At 40.0% G+C, this 19559-nt stretch overlaps 1 protein-coding gene across 2 annotated transcripts in view; it reads right to left on the reverse strand.

Annotated features, from left to right (window-relative positions):
- Positions 1 to 564: 564 nt before the first annotated feature.
- Positions 565 to 19559, reverse strand: part of gna11b (guanine nucleotide binding protein (G protein), alpha 11b (Gq class)) — a 42384-nt gene continuing 23389 nt past the window's right edge. The window contains exons 2-7 of one of the 2 annotated variants that reach the window (XM_054797310.1): positions 18617 to 18801; positions 17974 to 18128; positions 14854 to 14982; positions 9555 to 9684; positions 8262 to 8415; positions 565 to 6448 (exon numbers count right to left, since the gene is read on the reverse strand). In XM_054797310.1, coding sequence (XP_054653285.1) covers positions 6258 to 6448; positions 8262 to 8415; positions 9555 to 9684; positions 14854 to 14982; positions 17974 to 18128; positions 18617 to 18801 — 944 coding nt within the window. In that variant the 3' untranslated portion in view covers positions 565 to 6257. Of the gene's footprint in view, positions 6449 to 8261; positions 8416 to 9554; positions 9685 to 12055; positions 12185 to 14853; positions 14983 to 17973; positions 18129 to 18616; positions 18802 to 19559 lie in introns of both variants that reach the window. The other variant, XM_054797309.1, reaches the window with a different exon arrangement.

The following is a 19559-nucleotide window of genomic DNA, read 5'->3' on the forward strand; positions in this document are numbered from 1 at the left end:
AGTCAGTTAAGTTATGCTGAAAACAACACACATTCCAAGGTCCTCTGTGGTGCACATAAGTACTACTTACGGTTGTGCATTTTTTACACTTAAAAATACTGTACCACCTTGTAAATGGCCAAAACCATCCCACTTTGGGCAATGTACTTCTCAATACGTTTTTTTTTTTTTACATCAGAGCCTTCTATACATGAAATAACACCCCCAAAGTCACCTTTACACTGTATTACCAAATAGAGTAGACATACGAAGAGAAATTAATTAATTAAACACAAAATAGACACACGTTAGCTTCGGGAGCCATATTAGCACCAACAGTCCCTGCGGTGGCTATGGTCTCATCGATGTAACACTACTGACACCTAGCGACCAGTGTCGAATACTACATATCAACATGTTTGAAGGTAAATGGTCTTTCAGTTTAGTTCAATTAGCAATTTTTATGCTAGAAAATGCTTAACAGACAGAAATAGGTCAAATTTGCTTAAACATGCACATTTTTGGACTAATAATAGGCCGTAGTCAACCGGCACCGGCAAGAATGACAGCTCCCAACACGCGTGATCAGCAAGTATAGGAACAAAATTTATTTCAATTTTAAAACAGATAACCTTGTCATTATGTTTCTCTCTTAGAAGGCGGCAATGATCATACGTCATGTTTTTGAATGAGGATCAGGCAACAGTGGTCGAAAAAAACAAAATACATGAAAACACATTAAAAAAACAACAACAACAAGAAAATATGGCAAGAAGAGTCATGTAAAATCAATAAATCCATAACCTGGCCCGACTGCAGCCCCTGTTAGACGTCAGCGGACACATCCAAGCCCTCACTTTGTGACACAAAATAAGAAAGAGCACATGCAATTATAATTAGCTTAAAAAAAAAAAAAAAAAGAAAACTAAAAAAAAACACCAACCCAAAACAGCAGATTATTCTTTACGTTTTTAAATCTTAAATATAGAATATAGTCTTTATGAACTTAATCTATTTCTTTAGACTCTGGTGTTTCATTATTCATATTATTATTTAAAAAGGGCAGGAGGAAGGGTGTGCGGCCGTGTGATGACGACCGGTGTTGGCACTTAAAGAGAGAGAGCCTGGCTCTAGAAAGAGTGGGGGTTGGCACACTCAGTATAATACATCATTTACATTGTTTGACGTAGCAAACGGAAACATTTCATACACCGCTTCACAATTCCTTAAGCGTGTGGGAGAAATGCAAGTGGCCCGTAAGAAGCGTATACTGCATGGCATCGTCTCAGTGTTTCCCACAGGACTGCGATCTGTCCGTGGCGTCGGGTCGTAACACCGGGACATGGAGTTCATGACTTGCGGGTGTTGGTTTGATTTCGTGTGGCGGTAGACATATAATGCACATGAGCGATTTAAAAAAAAAAAAAAAAAAACATTCTTGATGTTTATGTAATGTACAATGCACAGTTAATCTGAGTATACCTTTAAAAAAAATGATCATTTTTTAAAATGTATCTGTGGCGGTACAAATGTATTCAAGGTGTGCCGCCACAGATAAATGAGTTTATGGGAAACACTGAGTCTGGTCGTGTGTGTGTGTGTGTTTTTAAAGGATATAAAGCAGGAATAAAAAAGGGAACATGCTGCAAGTTTTTTGTGAGTTCCACCCCCCTCCCCCCCAAAAAAATCAGCATTATTATTATTCTTATTATTAAAAGGCAACAAATATAGGAAAATAAACACACAATAGTCTTTCTGCGGAAAGATTTGAAGTGTCATGCAAACACCTTCCCTCTTTCCAGCTCATTACATGTTCCGATATATCATATAAAGAAATGTGCCAGAAAATAAAAAATCAAATAAAAATAGTACACCACTGTGCAACACTGCTCACGAGCAAAACAAGAAGTACTGTACTGTATACCCCTGGCGCAAGCGGACCCTCGTCAGGACGCCTAGTCTGCACTGTAGGGTCATTTTAAACAAGGAGGGGTAAAAAAATGGGCAGGTTTATTTGGCAAGCCTCATTTTGTCGTCAGTTTCTAACACTTTTAAATTTTCATCCTGTGCAGGGGCAGCAGCAGCCGCCTTTGGTTTGACGTACCCCAGCTAGCGATGAGCATAATCAGCAAACACTTCCCGTTACCAAAGGTTTGTCACGATAAATTGCACCCTATTTGACAGAAAGAAGCAAGGTTTCACAAACTTTTGCAGCTCAAGACCCCATAGGGTCCCCAAACGTATGCAAATACATGATATATTATCAGATTGACATATACTGTGGATAAATGAATGCTAAGGAACATAAAAGGGTGTGAATTCACTGCAAAATTCCTGCTTGATGCAAAAACAATTTTTTTTTTTTTTTTACAATCAGCGACCCATTTTGGGGGCCCGACACGCAGTTTGGGAAACTTTGTTCAATGTTAAGTTCAAGGCCTTTAAGGAAATGTCAGCATCATATTGTCAGTTTTTCCACTTTGAATCAACAAGAATGACAAGAATGTTGGAAAATTGGGGGGGGTGAGTGGCACAAAATAAAATAGTCATGACAGTGTTTCCCATGGGACTGCAATCTATTTGTGGCAGTGGGGGTGGGGAGGGAGTGGGTGGAAATTTGCACAAATGGCCACAAAGATAAAAACAGTCATCCCTCGGACCGCCAATTTGTAAATAGAATATTTTCACAGAAAACCTGTTTACGACTTTCTAAGTACGTTTTTTTAACAATATTAGAGCCCTCAAGACATGAATTAACACCCCTATAGTCACCTTTACACTCCTATTACCAATACAGTAGACAAACTAAGAGAAAATAACCCATTTAAGATATAAATGAGACATAATACAGGCTCATAAGTTAGCATTGGGAACCACATTATCGCAGAGTACTCCCTGCTGTGGCTATTGCGTCATCAGTGTAACATTACTGACACCTAGTGACCAGTGTAGGATATGACATAGCAACATGTATTTGAATGCATCTTCTGAACGCCTTATATTTTGGTGTTTCAGTTCATTTAGCTATTTTTAATGCTTATTTTAGGCCAGAAATACATAAAATTTGCTTAACTATGCATTTTTTGGAGTACCAATAGGCCATAAACAAGCATAAACGACTACTTGTTTTGGCCGTTTTCGATGTATTCATTTCATTTGACAAATATTTCTTCCGGTAAATTTTTTTCCCTCTTAACATTATGTCTTTATGTTCATAATATTTTGACTTTATCGTAACATTAAAAGTCTGACCCACCCAAAATTTCCTAAAAATGCAACTTTATTCTTTGTTTTTTTTCTTGTGAACTTGTTTTTTTTTTTGTTTGTTTTTTTCTATTTTTGCTGTTATTTTTTTTTCAAATATTACAATTTCCTTCTCGCTCTTTTTTTCTCCTAATGTCTTTTTTCTCATAATATTTTGACAGTCAAATGAATGCTTTTTAATTTTTTTTTTTTTGCCGTTGTTTTCCTGTTGAATTGTATTTTCGGAATGTGCCGAGGGCCAGTATGAAAACAAAACAAACAAAAAAAAAACAGCCATGGGCCGCACATTGGACACCCATGCTCTAACCAAAGCCCTTTTGCAACGTCTTCTTATTCTCCGGCTGTCTAGGTGCGTTCTAGTGTGTTTACGAGCGAGGGTGACCAGGTAGCGTCAAATGTATCTGTGGCGGGCCACTGTACGGGAAACACTGCATGAGAACAGTTAATTAGTGCACACACACAATAATATGTATGTATATATATATATATATATATATATATATATATATATATATATATATATAGTAAAAAAAAAAAAAAATATGGAACATCACATTTTTTGAGTGTCAGCTTCTTGGCAACATTGGGAAAACATGCAATACTGTAGTATTGTTGCTGTAGTGTTTTTTTTTTCTTCTATTTTCACGGATAGCACCGCACAAAACCAGGGCCCCCTTCAGTCCAACTTAGTAAAAAAAAAAAAAAAAAAAAACAGCGTTGTGTGTAAACTGTCACAACATACACCATTTTGGGTTTGCATTAACATTCTGCCTCTTATATATCACACACACGCACACACAGAGAGAGAAAAGTCATCTCCATTTCTGCACAAAAGGACGAGCGATGCGTGTAGTCCTGTGCTCCCCACTGTGATAGCCCTTAATGAGAATGAGGGATTAAAGTCACCTGAAGAAGACTGAAAAAAAGGTATATCTGCACTTCACTGGCACTACCAAAGCAAGCCTCAATACACTGGAAATGAAAAACAAAACTAAATAGCACGCACGGATTGCCAAATTCAATCGAGATTAGAAAAAAATCCACTTATGTTTGTACATTGTCTAGGTAAGCATTACAGCGCTGTCGCTCTCTCTCTCCTTCTCTCCATATATGTGTGTGTGTGTGTGTGTGTGTATAGACACACACACACACACACACACACATACTGTATATATAGAAAAACCTAGAGGAAACACACCCTTTTTGTAAATAAAAGGTGAGGGCTCCTAAAGGAAATGCATGACGGTGGATGGAGACGCCATGATGGCCAAGTACAAATGGAATTGTCCCAAATAGAAAGCAAGAAATACTAAAATCCTTACAATACCAGACATTCATTATTTTTTCTTGTTTTGTTTTTTTTGTTTTTTTAACAGCAGTTCAGACTCAAGTAGGCTCCGTCGTGAGAAAAAAAGGGAGCGCGTTATTATTATTATTATTATTATTATTAACACATGACAGAATCAAAAGCAGTCGAAATTATCAACACCTTCAAACCTGGTCCATAAATTAGATAAATAAAAAAAAAAAACTTGAATTCATCTTAAAATTGTCACCATACCGTAAAGATTGCTGCTTCTTTATTTGTTTTATGCTATTTTTTCCCCCCACTCAGCTCTGTGACGTCCGCTTTAATCAAGTCAATAAAATCCATGATGACAGTATTAATACTAACATGACAGTATTAATGCTACCATGACAGTATTAATGCTACCATGCCAGTATTAATACTACCATAGGGAAAAAAAATAACCGTACGCTAACCCACCCAAGACACTTTTTCTATTTTTTATTTTTATTTTTTGCCAAAGATGGTGTACCACAGAGCATATTCTTTGTACATCAGTGTTGTGTATATGTATTTACAAACAAATATACACAGACGTCAGAGAGTGTGTCAGTGAAAGGTTTGTAGCCCCGCCCCTTTTCCTCTCATCACTCAAATAGCAAGCAATCTTTTTTCATTTTTTTTCTTTTTAAACACAAAGTGACTATACAGTAAAACAAACAAAATAATAACCATAAAAACAGAAGCATATCCTGATATAATGCGACAGGAAGCGTCTGATTGGACGGCGTTATACTGTAGAAAGAAAATGTTTACTTTCAAAAATAAAAGCGGCGGGTCACATGATTGTCCCTGTTAATAGTCAGGGGTGTCCAAATTTTTGTATTTTTTTGTCTTCGCTGGTTAGAAATGAATTTGTTGTATTTTTAGCCGATACAAAACAAGCCGGGCTGCACTTTGGACACCCCTGCTGTAAATGCATACACAAAATATCTGGAGGAAGGAAGCAGTGCGATTAAACAAAGCAACAACAACAGAAAAACTCCAAAAAGGATACTTATCACGATGTAGATTTTTAAAAATATTTTCCTCCTTTTAGCCATGATTTGCTAAATAGTAGCCTACCGTTAAAAACAGCGATAAAAACAGATTTTCTTTCCCCCGCCCGCTCTCGTGCTTTTTTTTTTGTCTTAAATGTGTTTACGTATACATTTACATTGCAGAGTTCTATTTTTACTTTTTTTGGGGCTTTTTGTTTTTTTTTTTGCAATCACACTGGTGGGTACATTCAGAGACGTGAGGTGGAGGAGACCCAAATCCTCGTCCCAGTGGTGGCGTTCCACGGCGGCATGGTTCCGGGAAGGGGTTCACAAACAAACACACACACACACACACACACACACACACACACACACACACACACACACAAACAAAAATAAGCACCGACGTTCCTTTCAGTCACCGTGTGAGAGTTGCCAGGCCCATCGAGGCGGGAAGGAAGAAGGACGCAAGAGAATTGGATCAAGACAACAAAAAAGTGTGTGTGTGTGTGTGTGTGTGTGTGTGTGTGTGTGTGTGGTGGGAAGAGGGCGGGGTGTACTTGCGTGAGCATGGTGATGGAAAGTCGAGCGCACTCCTAAAAAAAATAAAAATAAAAAAAATAATAAAAGTGTGCCTTTTGTGCAACATGAGCGCTGCGATCCGCCCCCCCGCGACCCCTCCTCGTTCACACCAGGTTGTACTCTTTGAGGTTGAGCTGTAGGATGGTGTCTTTGACGGCCGCAAACACAAAGCGGATGTTCTCCGTGTCCGTGGCACACGTGAAGTGAGAGTAGATGATCTTGTCACTGTCGGGGTTTAAGTCCACAAACATCTTCAGGATGAACTCCCGTGCCGCTTGCGGATCCCTCTGGGGACCTTATGGAGGCACACGAGGTGGGGAGATTAGGGATGGACATTAAAAAAAAACAAAACAAAAAAACTTCCACAGTCTATGCGGACACAAGGCGATAGGTGGCGCCCATTAAGCAATCCAGGCATCCCTCCTTTATCACGGTCACTTGATGCCAGACCCCACTGTGACAAGCACATTTCCGCAAAGCTTTATAAATTGAATATTTTGGTAGTTAGCACGTAGAAAACCTATTTACGACATTTTAAATACCGTTTGTAACATGATTAGAGCCCTCTAGACATGAAATAACACCCCTATAGTCACCTTTACACTCCTATGACCCAATATAGTAGAGAGTCAGAGAAAATAAGACATATAAGGCATAAATGAGACATAATATAGACTCACACATGTTAGCATTGGGACATTTCCTTGTTTTTTCTTTTAGTTTTTTTTTTTTACTGCCTGCTGTGTACAGTACCTCCTGCAGTGGCTACCAATGTAACACTACTGACACCAAGCCACCAGTGTAGAATTCCACATCTCATCAGAGCGTCTTTAAATGTATCTTCTGAATGCCTTCTTTGTATTTTACTTAATTTACATATTTTTATGCTTGGAAACATTTTATTTAGGTAAAAATAATACGTAAAATTTGCTTAAATATGCATATTTTGAATATTTTCGTAGTTACAGCATAGAAACCTGTTTATGACCTTGTAGATACGTTTTCTTGACATTATTAGAGCCCTCTAGACATGAAATAACATCCCTATAGTCACCTTTACACTCCTATTACGCCATATTGTAAACCTAATCCAAGAACACAACCCATTTAAGACATAAATACAACTTGTGTGTGTTGCAATAAATGCCTCCTGGACGTGTGGACAGGAAGTGGTGTCAGGGTTTCAGTGTTGAGTTTTAGCTGGATTACGGAGACAATAGCAGCCAGTGTTATTATTATGATTATTATGTTATTATTGTACCTGCTCTAAGATAATTCAAACCTGCAAGAAAAGCCTGTTGTTCTGGCGATCAGGTCTGGCGCCTGTGTTACCAGTGACACCTAGTGGCCAGTGTGGAATACTACATCTAATCAACATTTTTGCCTTCCATATACCAGCTGCGTCCAAAGTGTGGCCTGGGGGCCATTTACGGCCCATGGCTGTATTTTATATATATTGTAAAAAATACGATTAAACAAGACAAGTAAAATAAGAAACACATCAAATCTGCCCTACGGCGCCACAAGCATACAACATTTCAAACAGTCGTCCCTCGCCATCAAGCCCTCGCTCTATTGCGGTTTTCCAAACATTCATAAATTAATAAGTGATTGCTGTTTCGTGGTTGATTACGGCTCTTTAATAGTAACAAAAATATGCAAGTGTAAACATATTTAAGCAAATTGTATGTATTTGTGTGCCCAAACTGAGCATTATTTCCAAGCATGAAAATGGCTAAATTGTATTATTTCATTTTTGATAGAGGTGGAACATGTTATTTTAGCTGACTATTGCTCCGAATTGTTTTTTTTTTTTAGGCTATTTTTGTTGAGATGAAATATTTCGAATAAATACTTCACTTTTCCTATCACTTGCATATTGCGGTATTTGACCTATTTTGCACCTACAGTGTTTATTTGTGAAGCGAAAGAAGCATAATGTGCTCATGAGCTTGAGTGAAGAGCTGCTGCCTGTAGCGGTATCGGTAAGAAAGCCAATACCGAGCACCTTTAGTCACTATTTCCACGTCAACCTCTTTAAGACGGAAATAACTGGGCCCGAAATAACTGCACCCTCTGTGGGGTGCTGGCGATATCTGTGATCTTACCATCGAACTCTGGGAAATAGTCCACCAAGTGCGAGTACGAGATTTTCTCCTCTAGCAGGTCCTTCTTGTTCAGGAAGAGGATGACGGAGGAGTTCTGAAACCACGGGTAGGTGATGATCGTCCTGAACAGAGCTTTACTCTCCTCCATGCGGTTCTGACGGGACAAGAGGTTTTTTTTGATAAGCGATAGTAATAATAGACATTTTCACCGATACGACAAAGCTGAGATGCAGTTTTTTCTTAAAATGTATATAATTTCTTAACATGTCTACATACAAATGATCAAAGTGGCCCTTGCATCCTTTCATGTTTCACCATGTGACCCGCACTCAAAAAAGTTTCGACACCACTGGTTCAGAGCATCAAAAATACGCATTTGTATTTATTATTTTTTTTTAATGGCTGCATCTAGGCCTGTCACAATAAATTTAGCTGGTCGATAATTGTGCTAAAATTTATCGACGATAATCGATAACTTTGACCTTTTTTTCTTTTTTCTTTTTTTAAACCACATTATCATTTGGTTTATTATTACTCAATGATCATTTTATCGTGTCACATTTGCGCCACTAGATGGCACTCAAGCACCGTGTACCTGAGGCACAGAAGCCGCTTACTAGAACACTCATGACATCACAGACCAATCCTACTCATGGTGTCAAAAGAACTACACACAGCAACGCAATAGGTGGATACAAAAAGCCAAGACAGCGAGCTGAAATGCACTGTCGCTGATATCTCCCATTCAATTCCTACTGTTGGCTTTTCAACCGTATTGGAAGGTTGCATTTCTTTGCAATGCAGCGAGCGACACTGTGAACGCGCACCGTTTTGCAAAGTTTTGTTTAATATTCACTCCGCCGATCAACGGCCTCAGTAAGCCTTGACTGTCGGGATGAAGGCTTTGCTTCACATCGGTACTGCAACTGTGGCACCCGGCTTAGAAACGATGATTGTTGTGCCTTCATTCATAATCGCGTCTGGGAGCTAACAGCTCGCACTCCGTGTACGTAGCCCCCGCCTCCGCTACTGGGACAAAGAGGCTTAATAGGCTAGCTGAGAAGATGCTCGCTCTGTTCTGTGTTCATTTCATATGGAGCCAGAGTGAGCCCTCTTGTCATCCAGCCTGTGTGCCCCAGAGAGACTAACAGATGGAGCAGACGCGTAAATGTCAATTTATCGAGGGATCATAATTATATGATTATATGATAATTATATGATATATCCATTATCGTGACAGGCCTAGCCGCATCCATTATTTGTGTTTTTTTCCGCTGGTCTCACGTGTCTCACCTCGTTGTCAGACTCTACCAGGACCTGGTCGTACTCGCTCAAGGCCACCAGGAACATGATGGAAGTGACATTCTCAAAGCAGTGGATCCACTTCCTCCTCTCTGACCTCTGACCCCCAACATCCACCATCCTGCAGCCAGGATGAGGGGAAACAAGTCAAAGGTTTAAATCCTCGACATTAATCCCGGAAACGGCTTCAAGAAATGCTGCGGCAGGTTTTGAATCCATCGAAAATGTGTAAGGTGTAAAAGTTGTCAAATAACCGCATTGAGCCGAATATAAGTCAACCCTTAATTTGAAATTAATGTTCTTTTTCAAGGCCTGTTTTTGGCAAAAAATATTTCAAAAGTTAAATTAGAATTTATATATGAAATAACAAAAATAAATACAGTGGAACTTCAGTGGAACCTGTTTTTCATCATTAATTTGTTACAAAAAGGTCCAACAAAAAACAAAACGTATGAAAACTGAATTTAACTCGTTTCAGACAACAAAAAATTAACACAAAACAGATTTGAAGGGAATAATTACTTTTACATGCAACTTTTATTGAAGACTAGATTGACGAGACTTTATTGAACAACTCTGAAATACGTAGTGCGCTTGAACGCCTCGTCGGTGCGGTTGAAAGGAGGAAGGTCACAGATTCAGACTAGTTTATCACTCCATGTGCGTTCTATGAACAAATACCACGCCACGCTTTTTGCTCGTCTTATACTCAAGTTTATATGGTAACGCCAGAAAAAGAATTGTAGATGAATGAAGGGAACAAATTTAAACATTAACCTAATTCCATCTGATGGATTCAAGACCGTTTGAAGCCGCTTTAGAAGGCGTCCTAAGTGAAGAATACACAAAGGAGCGCTGTGCCATGTGAGCGAGTCATGCATGCCACCACAAAGCAACTATCTCCCTTTGAAGAATCTTCCACAAAGAAAGCCACTCAGTTTAGGAAAGTCCAGGTTTAGGTTAGACCCGACTAAGAACAAATCTTGTTTTTTTTTCATGAAACAAAGTGCAGCTCAAGTTTTGACAGGATGTTTAAAACTGAAAGGCATTCATCTGCGTGCTGCCCGGGGGCCATATATTATTGGCCCGCGGCACATTCTAGAAATATTTATTTTATTTAATATTTAACAAGAAAAAGAAGAAAAAAAAACACCAACAAAATTGGAAAAATCTGCAGTAATTTTACAAGTATAAAGTCAAAATATTAAGAGAAAAATGTTGAAAAAGCTGCACACTGACTACTCTAAAGTAAATCCAACATTCATTTCTGTAGAATGTCCCTTGAACAACCAAAAATGTCCGGGGTGTACTGTGTCTTCATAAGTAACTTATTTTAACGGTGGTTTTTGGTCCATGTAGTGTTCACAGTCGAGTTAGAAACCCACCGCTTCGGATTTCGAATGATCCCACAAAAAAAAAAAAAGTGTGTTAGACCACCTAAGTAGATGTACAGCTTATTCAAACTTTCCTACCTACTGCGATCCAACTAAAGTGGAACACAGAACGTGAGCGCGGCACCTCGTCCTTATAATGCTGGCACCGGCTGAGCCATTCATGAACATCTCCACTGATTAATTGCTGTGCAAATCCTCAAGAGGTTTCATCTTTCCGGAGCGGCTCTCCTTGACGAGGTCACCCGTCAATCTTCGGGAAGGATTTCAGGCCCCGCTTTCATTAATTTGAGCAGCCATTCGCCGTAAATCGCTCCCGCCAAGCCATGGTACAAATGACATCAATTAGGCGACTAAATTGTGCAAACAGATGCAGGGGCACAAGCTGGGACTGACGGTGCAACGCTGCCCCCCGGTGGTGGCCCGGTCCACTTTACTCCGCAGGGACGCGAGCCATTACAAGGGCCCTGCAGGACCCGCTGCCCAAAAATAAATCTATCCCTCCAATGTGGAGAGGACGACCTCGTTTTTTTTCTTATGCCAGCCAGAAAGGAAAAGAGGCAACGAGGAGGTAGAGGAGAGGAGGTGACCCATTTGCGACGAGCTGACTTTGTCTTCATTTGCCGTTGGCTCTCGAGAAAATATGCACTTGTACTCCGTTTGTTTTTTATTAATATTAGCACACATTAATGTCACGCCGACTTGCAATGATTATCTTCTCCAGACTAGAGGCCTCTTGTCTCCAAAACAAGTCGTCCACATGCTTATCACCTGATTCAAATAGCCCTTGGGTGTCTAGGCATGCAAGTCTGCCCTTCACCGTCTCTGTCCCTCACAGGAGGAGGTGATCACCCCTCCCCTCGCACATGTTGGTTCCTATATTAACATTTCAGCATGAATAGTCAGACATTTTGTCCAGAAGCCGTCTGTCCGGGTTGTATTGATTTGTTTTTGTGTTGAATTGTACCTCCCGTTATGCTCAAGGAACTCGTCTCATCTTGCCTATTTTGGAGCCAGCAGCAGATTTTCCCTTGACAGGCATGGTAGTGACAATAGTGATAATAATGATGCTTTATATAAGGAGATGAGTTAATTTTCTACCTGAAAATGATGCTTTGCAAGTCGAAGGGGTACTCTATGATTCCCGTAGTGGGGATGCGCACCCTGAGCACATCCTGCTGAGTGGGAAGATAGTTGGGATCTGCGATGCGATCCAGATCGGAAAGATAGCTACAGGCCAGCCAGGTGAAGAGAGAAAGAGGAAAAACAGACAGCAACAACATAAAAAAGAAGAAGAGAGAGACAGGATAACAGTTATATAAAGCGTGGCAGTTCATTAGAGCAACCCCGCCCCTTTGCAATTCCAGGAAGTGTGGATCAATCCTGTCAAGAGGGAGGAAAAAAAGCCTGACACTCAAAGAGACAAAAAAAAGGGGAAGGGTTAAAGTGTCACTGCTCCACCAAACTCCACTTTCAGCCTCAGAACTTTGAATATGTGGACAGCGAGGTGGCGTCAACGACAGAAGCAGGAGGAAAGGTCAGCAGATAAAGACGGGGCTTGAGCGACGATGACATCAAAGACAACAGGAATTTTGTAACCGCTTCCTAGTGTATCTTTGACATCACGGCACAAGCCCACAGACTTCATCGGGCACGTGGTGGTTGCTCCCCCGCCCCCCTTCAAGCTTCAGCGCAACCTGAGGCGGACCCCCAACGCAACTGCAAACACAAACCACTGATGTCTTCTCAGGCTGCACAACTACAGCTGCTTTGTTGCAAGGACAGTTGCGGGTTTGTTTAGATTGACTGAGATCTTATTTGATCAATACAGTCGTCCCTCTCCACTTCACGCTTTCAATTTCGCGGCTTCACTCGACGGGTTTTTCAAAGCTATATCAATTAATAAATCATGTCGTTTTGTGGTCGAATAAGTCCTCTAAGTCAAAAAAAATACATATTGTACTTATGTTTTACCCTAATTGAGCATTTTCAAGCATAAAAATGGCTAAAAGACCTAAAGTACAAAATATAAGGCACTCAGAAGATGCATTCAAAGACGTGATATGTAGTATTTTACAGCGGTCACTAGATGTCAGTAATGTTACTGTACAGCAGGGTAAGGAACCTATGGCTCGCGAGCCAGATGTGCATCTTATGATGACTGCATCGGGCTCTTTTAGACATTTTACACTTTTTACTCGGGATGCTACGATCAGGGTTTTATGCTGCCCATTCCGATACCAACCATCCGGGACTGAAATCGTCCGATACCAATCACATGGATTAATTATAAATTTTATTGATTTATGATGAGTTCTATTTGCCAGGGGTGCCGTATAAAGGGGACAAGTCAGGACAATTCCACGGTCCCTTGACTGCCAGGGGGCCCAAAAATAGGTAATTACGAATACAATTAGTAATGAATTAATAACGGACTGCAATAGTGCTGGCCACAAGTGATCGGCTTTTGTGATCACGAGATTTTTTTACGGAAATCGATCGATACTGAACAGTGGCCGATCCATCGGAACATCCGTACTTTGAGGTACCAAAATGGTCCCTCTCAAAGATGATATCAATATATACGTATATATATTTTTTCCACTGCATCAAATCTTAAAAACTTCAGGCCTAACCATAGACATGTTTTATTATTGTTATTTTAACATCCATCCATCCATTTTCTATGCCTGTTATCCTCATGCTATGCTGACTCTGGGCGAGAGGCGGGGTACACCCTGGACTGGTCGCCAGCCAATGGCAGGGCACATAAAGACAACCATTCACTCTCACATTCATACCTATGGACAATTTAGAGTCGCCAATGAACCTAACATGCATGTTTTTGGAACGTGGGAGGAAACCGGAGTACCCGGAGAAAACCCACGCACAGGGAGAACATGCACACTCCACAACGGAGATTCAAACCCAGGTCTTCCTGATCTCCTGACTGTGTGGCCAACATGCTAACCACTAGACCACCGTGCAGCCCTTATTTTAACATACACACACACTCAGTACATATATACATATACATATATATATATATATATACACATACTGTATATATATATATATATATATACATATATACAGTATATATACACACATATATATATATACACACACACACACACACATATATATATATACTGTATATATATATATAAATGTTTTTATTGTAGACTTTTTTTGTACAGAAAAAGGACAAAAATATGCACTATCCCCCCCCTTAAAAGTTTTTTTCTTTCGTCTTTCTCCCCTTTTTTTCCTCATTTTTTGCCCATTCCAATAATTGATTCTGATGCGCTATTATTTCTGGAACAGCGTTTTTAGCGATTCTTCTAACTTTAGAAAACGTGGTTCTAATTGGAGTCGGGGAGATCAAATGGGTCCCAAGGGTGCTAAGGAGTGTAAGTCTCCATTCTATGCACCTTTTAAGAATTCTAAAAATGAAATGAGCTGAGTGTACAAGTTTTTGGTGCCTCGAGGGTTTAAAGTAATACATTATGTTAAAAATACCGCTCAAAATATAAAACATTCTCATGCATTTTAATCCATGCATCCATTTTCTAACTCAGGGCAGGTGGCAGAGCTAATGCCAGCTGTCCTTACGTTTTTTTTCCAGGTCAGACACCAAAACGTGGGCCACTATTGCGACCGTAACCCATGACGAGCTAAAACTCAGCTCAGAACTATGAAAATATTCCATTTCTAAATATGGAATCCTACTTTGCGGACAGTCGCTTATCACGGTCGGTCGGGTCTGGAACCAATTAACCGTGATGAACGAGGGATTACTGTATGTCCAATTTTGGCCCTTCTATATGAATTACAGCGTCATCAGTGGATTGGTGTGCTGGAGCGCTGGTGATGCTGCAGTCCAGGAGGGAGGGTACCTGAAGATGACATTCTCCAGATCAAATGGGTACTCAATAATGCCCGTGGTGGGGACACGGACCCTGAGCACATCCTGCTGGGTGGGGACGTATCCGTCCGCAGTCACACGGTCTAAATCGCTAAGATAACTGGAGATATACAGTACATGTACAGATGTGGATAACACAGGCAGCACATATATTCAATACCGTAAATGCTCTATAATGCCCTAATAATGATTCGGAGTGCATGAGAAAGCGGAAAGGAAAAACATAGCTCCCTTTGACCACATGGTTTACAGCAGCGACAGAACCTGTGCTTCTCATACAGTTCATTTACTTGTGGCGGCCCACCACAAATAAATTTGGCGCTGCCTGTTTGCCCTCAATCATGAACACATTACAACGCACCTGGTGTGCAGAAGAAGAAGAAGAAGACTAAGCACGAGGGACTGGTGTCAGCGAGTAATCAAACCCCTCTAGAGAGTCGACTCCCGACAAATCTAGTGAAGAGACTTTTGGCGATTCTGACAAGAAAACCTGTGTTGCTCTTCTTGTAGGCCCCTCCCGTCTAAATGTCATTTTTTTTGTTACTCACTTGTTGCAAATGCATCATGATCAGCTACTGTCATTTCCCCCACCACAAGTAGATCACAGTCCTGTGGGAAACGCTGAGAACATCATAAAAAAAAAACGACATCACAAGGTTGCCTACAGCCACAGCTGGCAATGCCAATGTTTTCTGACCTGGGGGTTATTTGCTTTAGTAGCCCACGCACGCAGCGACTAAAGAAGACTCATCAGTTCACTGAAGCGTGGCATTAATTGGAGCATTTACGGTATGGAGCACACCTGAAGGCATGCAAGACTTTAAACATTCCATCGGTAATACAACACGTCTACCGCTAGAGGGCGCTGTACATCACATTTCGGGCCACTAAGCATGAGCTCTTGTCAACAGGAGTGGGGAACATTTGTCCTAATAGGGGCCATTTTAATTTTTACATCTCAGAAGGGGCAAAATCTGGAAGCCAGTTTCTGCTACTGAAAGAAAAAATATCCCAAAGGTAAGTCAGAATTATGAGAAAAAAATAATAATTTAACCAAAGTCAAATTCCTTGTTTGTGTTAGCATACTTGGCCAATAAAGCTGATAAATCTGATAAAAAGTCAAAATTATGAGATAAAAAGTCAAAATTATAATAAAGTCATAATTATGAGATAGGAAGTCATAATTATGGGCTTAAAAGTCATAATTATGGGCTAAAAAGTCAGAATTATGAGATCAAACGTCAGAATTATGAGATAAAACGTCAGAATTATAAGATTAAAAAGTCAGAATTATGACATTAAAAAAGTCATAACAAGGTTTCCCCTAGGATTTTTTTTGGAGCTGTGGTGGTGGGCTGCATGGGAAGGGCGGACTGGCGCCGCTGTGTCGTGCCGCTGCTGCGTCTGCAATTTTTTAATGACTTATTTACTTAACTTTTTTCAACAACTAGCCGAACATGAACAGAGAACATTGCAAAACTGTTAATTTAATGGCAAAGTTGCTGAGAGCACTGCCAAGGTTTAAATGGCACTTTATTGACAAAGCACATCTGTACTCAGTGTGCTCATTTGTCATTAAATACGGGCGTTACGTTTGAATAGAACACTTATAAAAATACTTAGAGGTGAAGCAAATATTCTTTGGTGAACTACTCAACTTCAGCTGGTGAGCTACGACTAGCTTACGAGCTACCTGTTGGAGACCCCTGTGATAGCGCCACTATCCTAGCTGCACACACTACGTGTTTCAAGTGCACAACTTCGACACACACCTAGTGTTTTGAAGACACGCCATGAGTATGTATGAGTATTATAATGATAACGAGAGCAAGATTGTCAAGTGACACTTTCAAAATGAAAGTTCTGATGATTGACGTATCCCATGAACATAATAGCCACGTGTAGCTCCGAGCTAGCTCGATACCGCCAGCCAGGCATGTAAGCAAAAATTGCCAGAAAGTGGAATGACACTGAAGCGTGAGCGATCACACACGCTGGCATAGATAGGCTTAGCATGTGACATGCTGTCGTCAATTGACTGAACATGTTACGAGCTATTGTTCATTCTCCCGATAATAAAAAAGGAAGCGAAAGTCAATACAAGACGTGTCGCGTATCTGGTCGCTGGTCAAGTGCCAGCAAAGCAGACAGGCAATTCCGGTCCATGCTTGTCAAAATAAAGCGCAGTGAAACATTTTTATGATATTTTAAATCATTTTCAATCTAACTGTGGTCAATATGTGCATAAATAATAAGCTAAATATGCATCGATATAGCATATATATATATAAACATTCATACAATATATTACTTCAAATTGTTTTCAAGTTTGGAAAAAAAAACCCTCATTTTTAAAGTGTGGAGGCTTTTATTTTGTAGTGGCGCACCACCACGATCAATGACATGTAGCGGAACCCCTGCATAATTATGAGATAAAAAGTCAAAATTGCGAGACAAAAAGTGCCATGTGACCAAGGCTCCAGTGAAGGAGGAGGCACACGCCCAGTTTGTATCTCATAATTTTCACTTTTTCACCTTATAATTATGACTTTTAATCTCATAAATTCTACTTTTTATCTTATAATTTTGACTTTTTATCTCGTAATTATGACTTATATGTCTCATAATGATGACGTTTTATCTCACAATTGAATTTTTATCTCGTAATTTCAACTTTCGTATGTCATAATTATGACTTTTTATAATTTGGACTTTTTATCTCATAAGTATGACTTTCATATCTCACAATTACGACTTTCTTAGGTCATAATTTCAACTTTTTATCTCAATTATTTTGGGATTTTTAAAATTTTTTTCTTTCAGGGGCTTCCATACCAAAAAAATAAGACGGAACGATCAAAGATATGTTTGTTACATCATATCATGAGCATATGTGGAATACATTTTTTGGCCTTATACCAGTTCCTCGGTTGTTGGCGTGTGTAGGTTGCCCACCCCTGATGAACAAGCTACAAAGGTTTAATGGCTTGCAAAGTGTGTGTTTAATTAAACTGCTTAGTGGTGCTTCATCGTTTGGGACTGGTGACAAACAATATTTGCGTTCCACTAACATAAAGAGAGACAAACATACTATTTCGTCGAATCAGAGAGCTGGTACTCCCGGCGGCGGTCGTAGGCCTCTTGGATCCCGGGGTCGGCCCACAGGCTTTTGATAGCCGTGATGTAAGGCTGGTCAAAGCCGTTGATCTTCTCGATGTCCACTTCTTTCACCAGCATGGCGTTGGACTGCACAGGCAAGGAAGAGAATATGAACTCAGGTTTCTGATGAAATTCTCCAAGACAACAAAATCCGCAAATTTGCGGGGATCCACAGGATTTAAAGCTCTTGCTCAACCACAGAAGAAAGCATTTGTCAATGATTTGTTTTCATGTGGGCTTTAACCCCCCCAAAAGGAATGATGACTGTGTTCCATGATGAGCCCCTGACTGGGTTTTACACAGCTGCTGGTTAGGTGAGCACAGCTTTCAAACCACACCAGTCAATCTTACATCACACCAAAGTGATTAGCAAAACTTTTCTGCCCTTCTATGATAAAATCATTGTAAAAAATTGGACCACAATCAGCACGTATCCCAAGAGTAAATCAGTCCTCAATTAGAGGTTGACAATAAGAGACCTGCAGCTCTCTCTGAGGGCTGGAATTGAGGGCTGCTGCCGCTCAGTAATAGCCTCGCCGTTGCCACCTTTTTGTGGAAACCACGTCACCGCTTACCCGATTCTGTTCGTATTTGTAGGGGATCTTCAGGTTCTCTGTGGCCCGGATCATGGCCTGCATGGAGGTGAAGATGTTTTGGTAAACGAGTCTGATGAAGCCCCTCTTGTCCTCGTCGGAGTAGCCGGCGCCGTGGATGATCCTCATCTGCTTGATGAAGGTACTCTTGCCGCTTTCGCCCGTACCTGGAACACAATGCCAAATACCCCGTTAGGTGTATATTTTCAGAATATGGCCCGGGGACCATTTTTGTATTGGCTGTATTTTTTATGTATGTTATGTATGTTTTTATGTAAAAATAATTAATTGAATAAATTTGATTAAATTTGACGTGTAATTCAAATTTAATAAACAAGAAAACTACAAAATGAACAGCAAAAATGGAAAAATCTGCCATCATTTCACAAGAATAAAGCGTCACAACGACTGTAAGCGAGATGTTCGATCAGGGGCATCCAAACTTTTTCCAGCGAGGGCGACATCGTGAAAAATGAAAGGATGCGAGGGCCACGTTGATATTTTGCCAAGCAACACGTAGAGATATGCTAAGAAGCTGGATGTAGCTCAAGAAAAAACTGCATTTCGCTTTTACAATACAGGTGAAATGCTGCTAAAAATGGCCCATAATAAGATAAGTTTATTCCTTGAAAATTGCCACTTATGTTCTTCTTTCGATTAGGATTTTTTTTTTCTTAATATTTTGACTTTATTCTCGCAAAATGACAGTTTTTTTCCATTTATGCTTTCTTTAATTTTTTATTTTCCAACTATTTCATTTCAGCTTTCCTCTTGTAAATGTTCTTCTCGTAATTAGAACTTTATTCCCATAATGGTTTTTATTTTTATTTTTCCTTTCTTTCAACATTGTTACTAAAATGATATTTTTCCTCATGTTACCAGTTTAGTCTCGTAAAATTGCAACCTTCTTTCTTGTTAGAAAACT

The sequence above is a fragment of the Dunckerocampus dactyliophorus genome, chromosome 13 (genome assembly GCF_027744805.1).
Source record: "Dunckerocampus dactyliophorus isolate RoL2022-P2 chromosome 13, RoL_Ddac_1.1, whole genome shotgun sequence".
NCBI classification, from domain to species: domain Eukaryota; kingdom Metazoa; phylum Chordata; class Actinopteri; order Syngnathiformes; family Syngnathidae; genus Dunckerocampus; species Dunckerocampus dactyliophorus.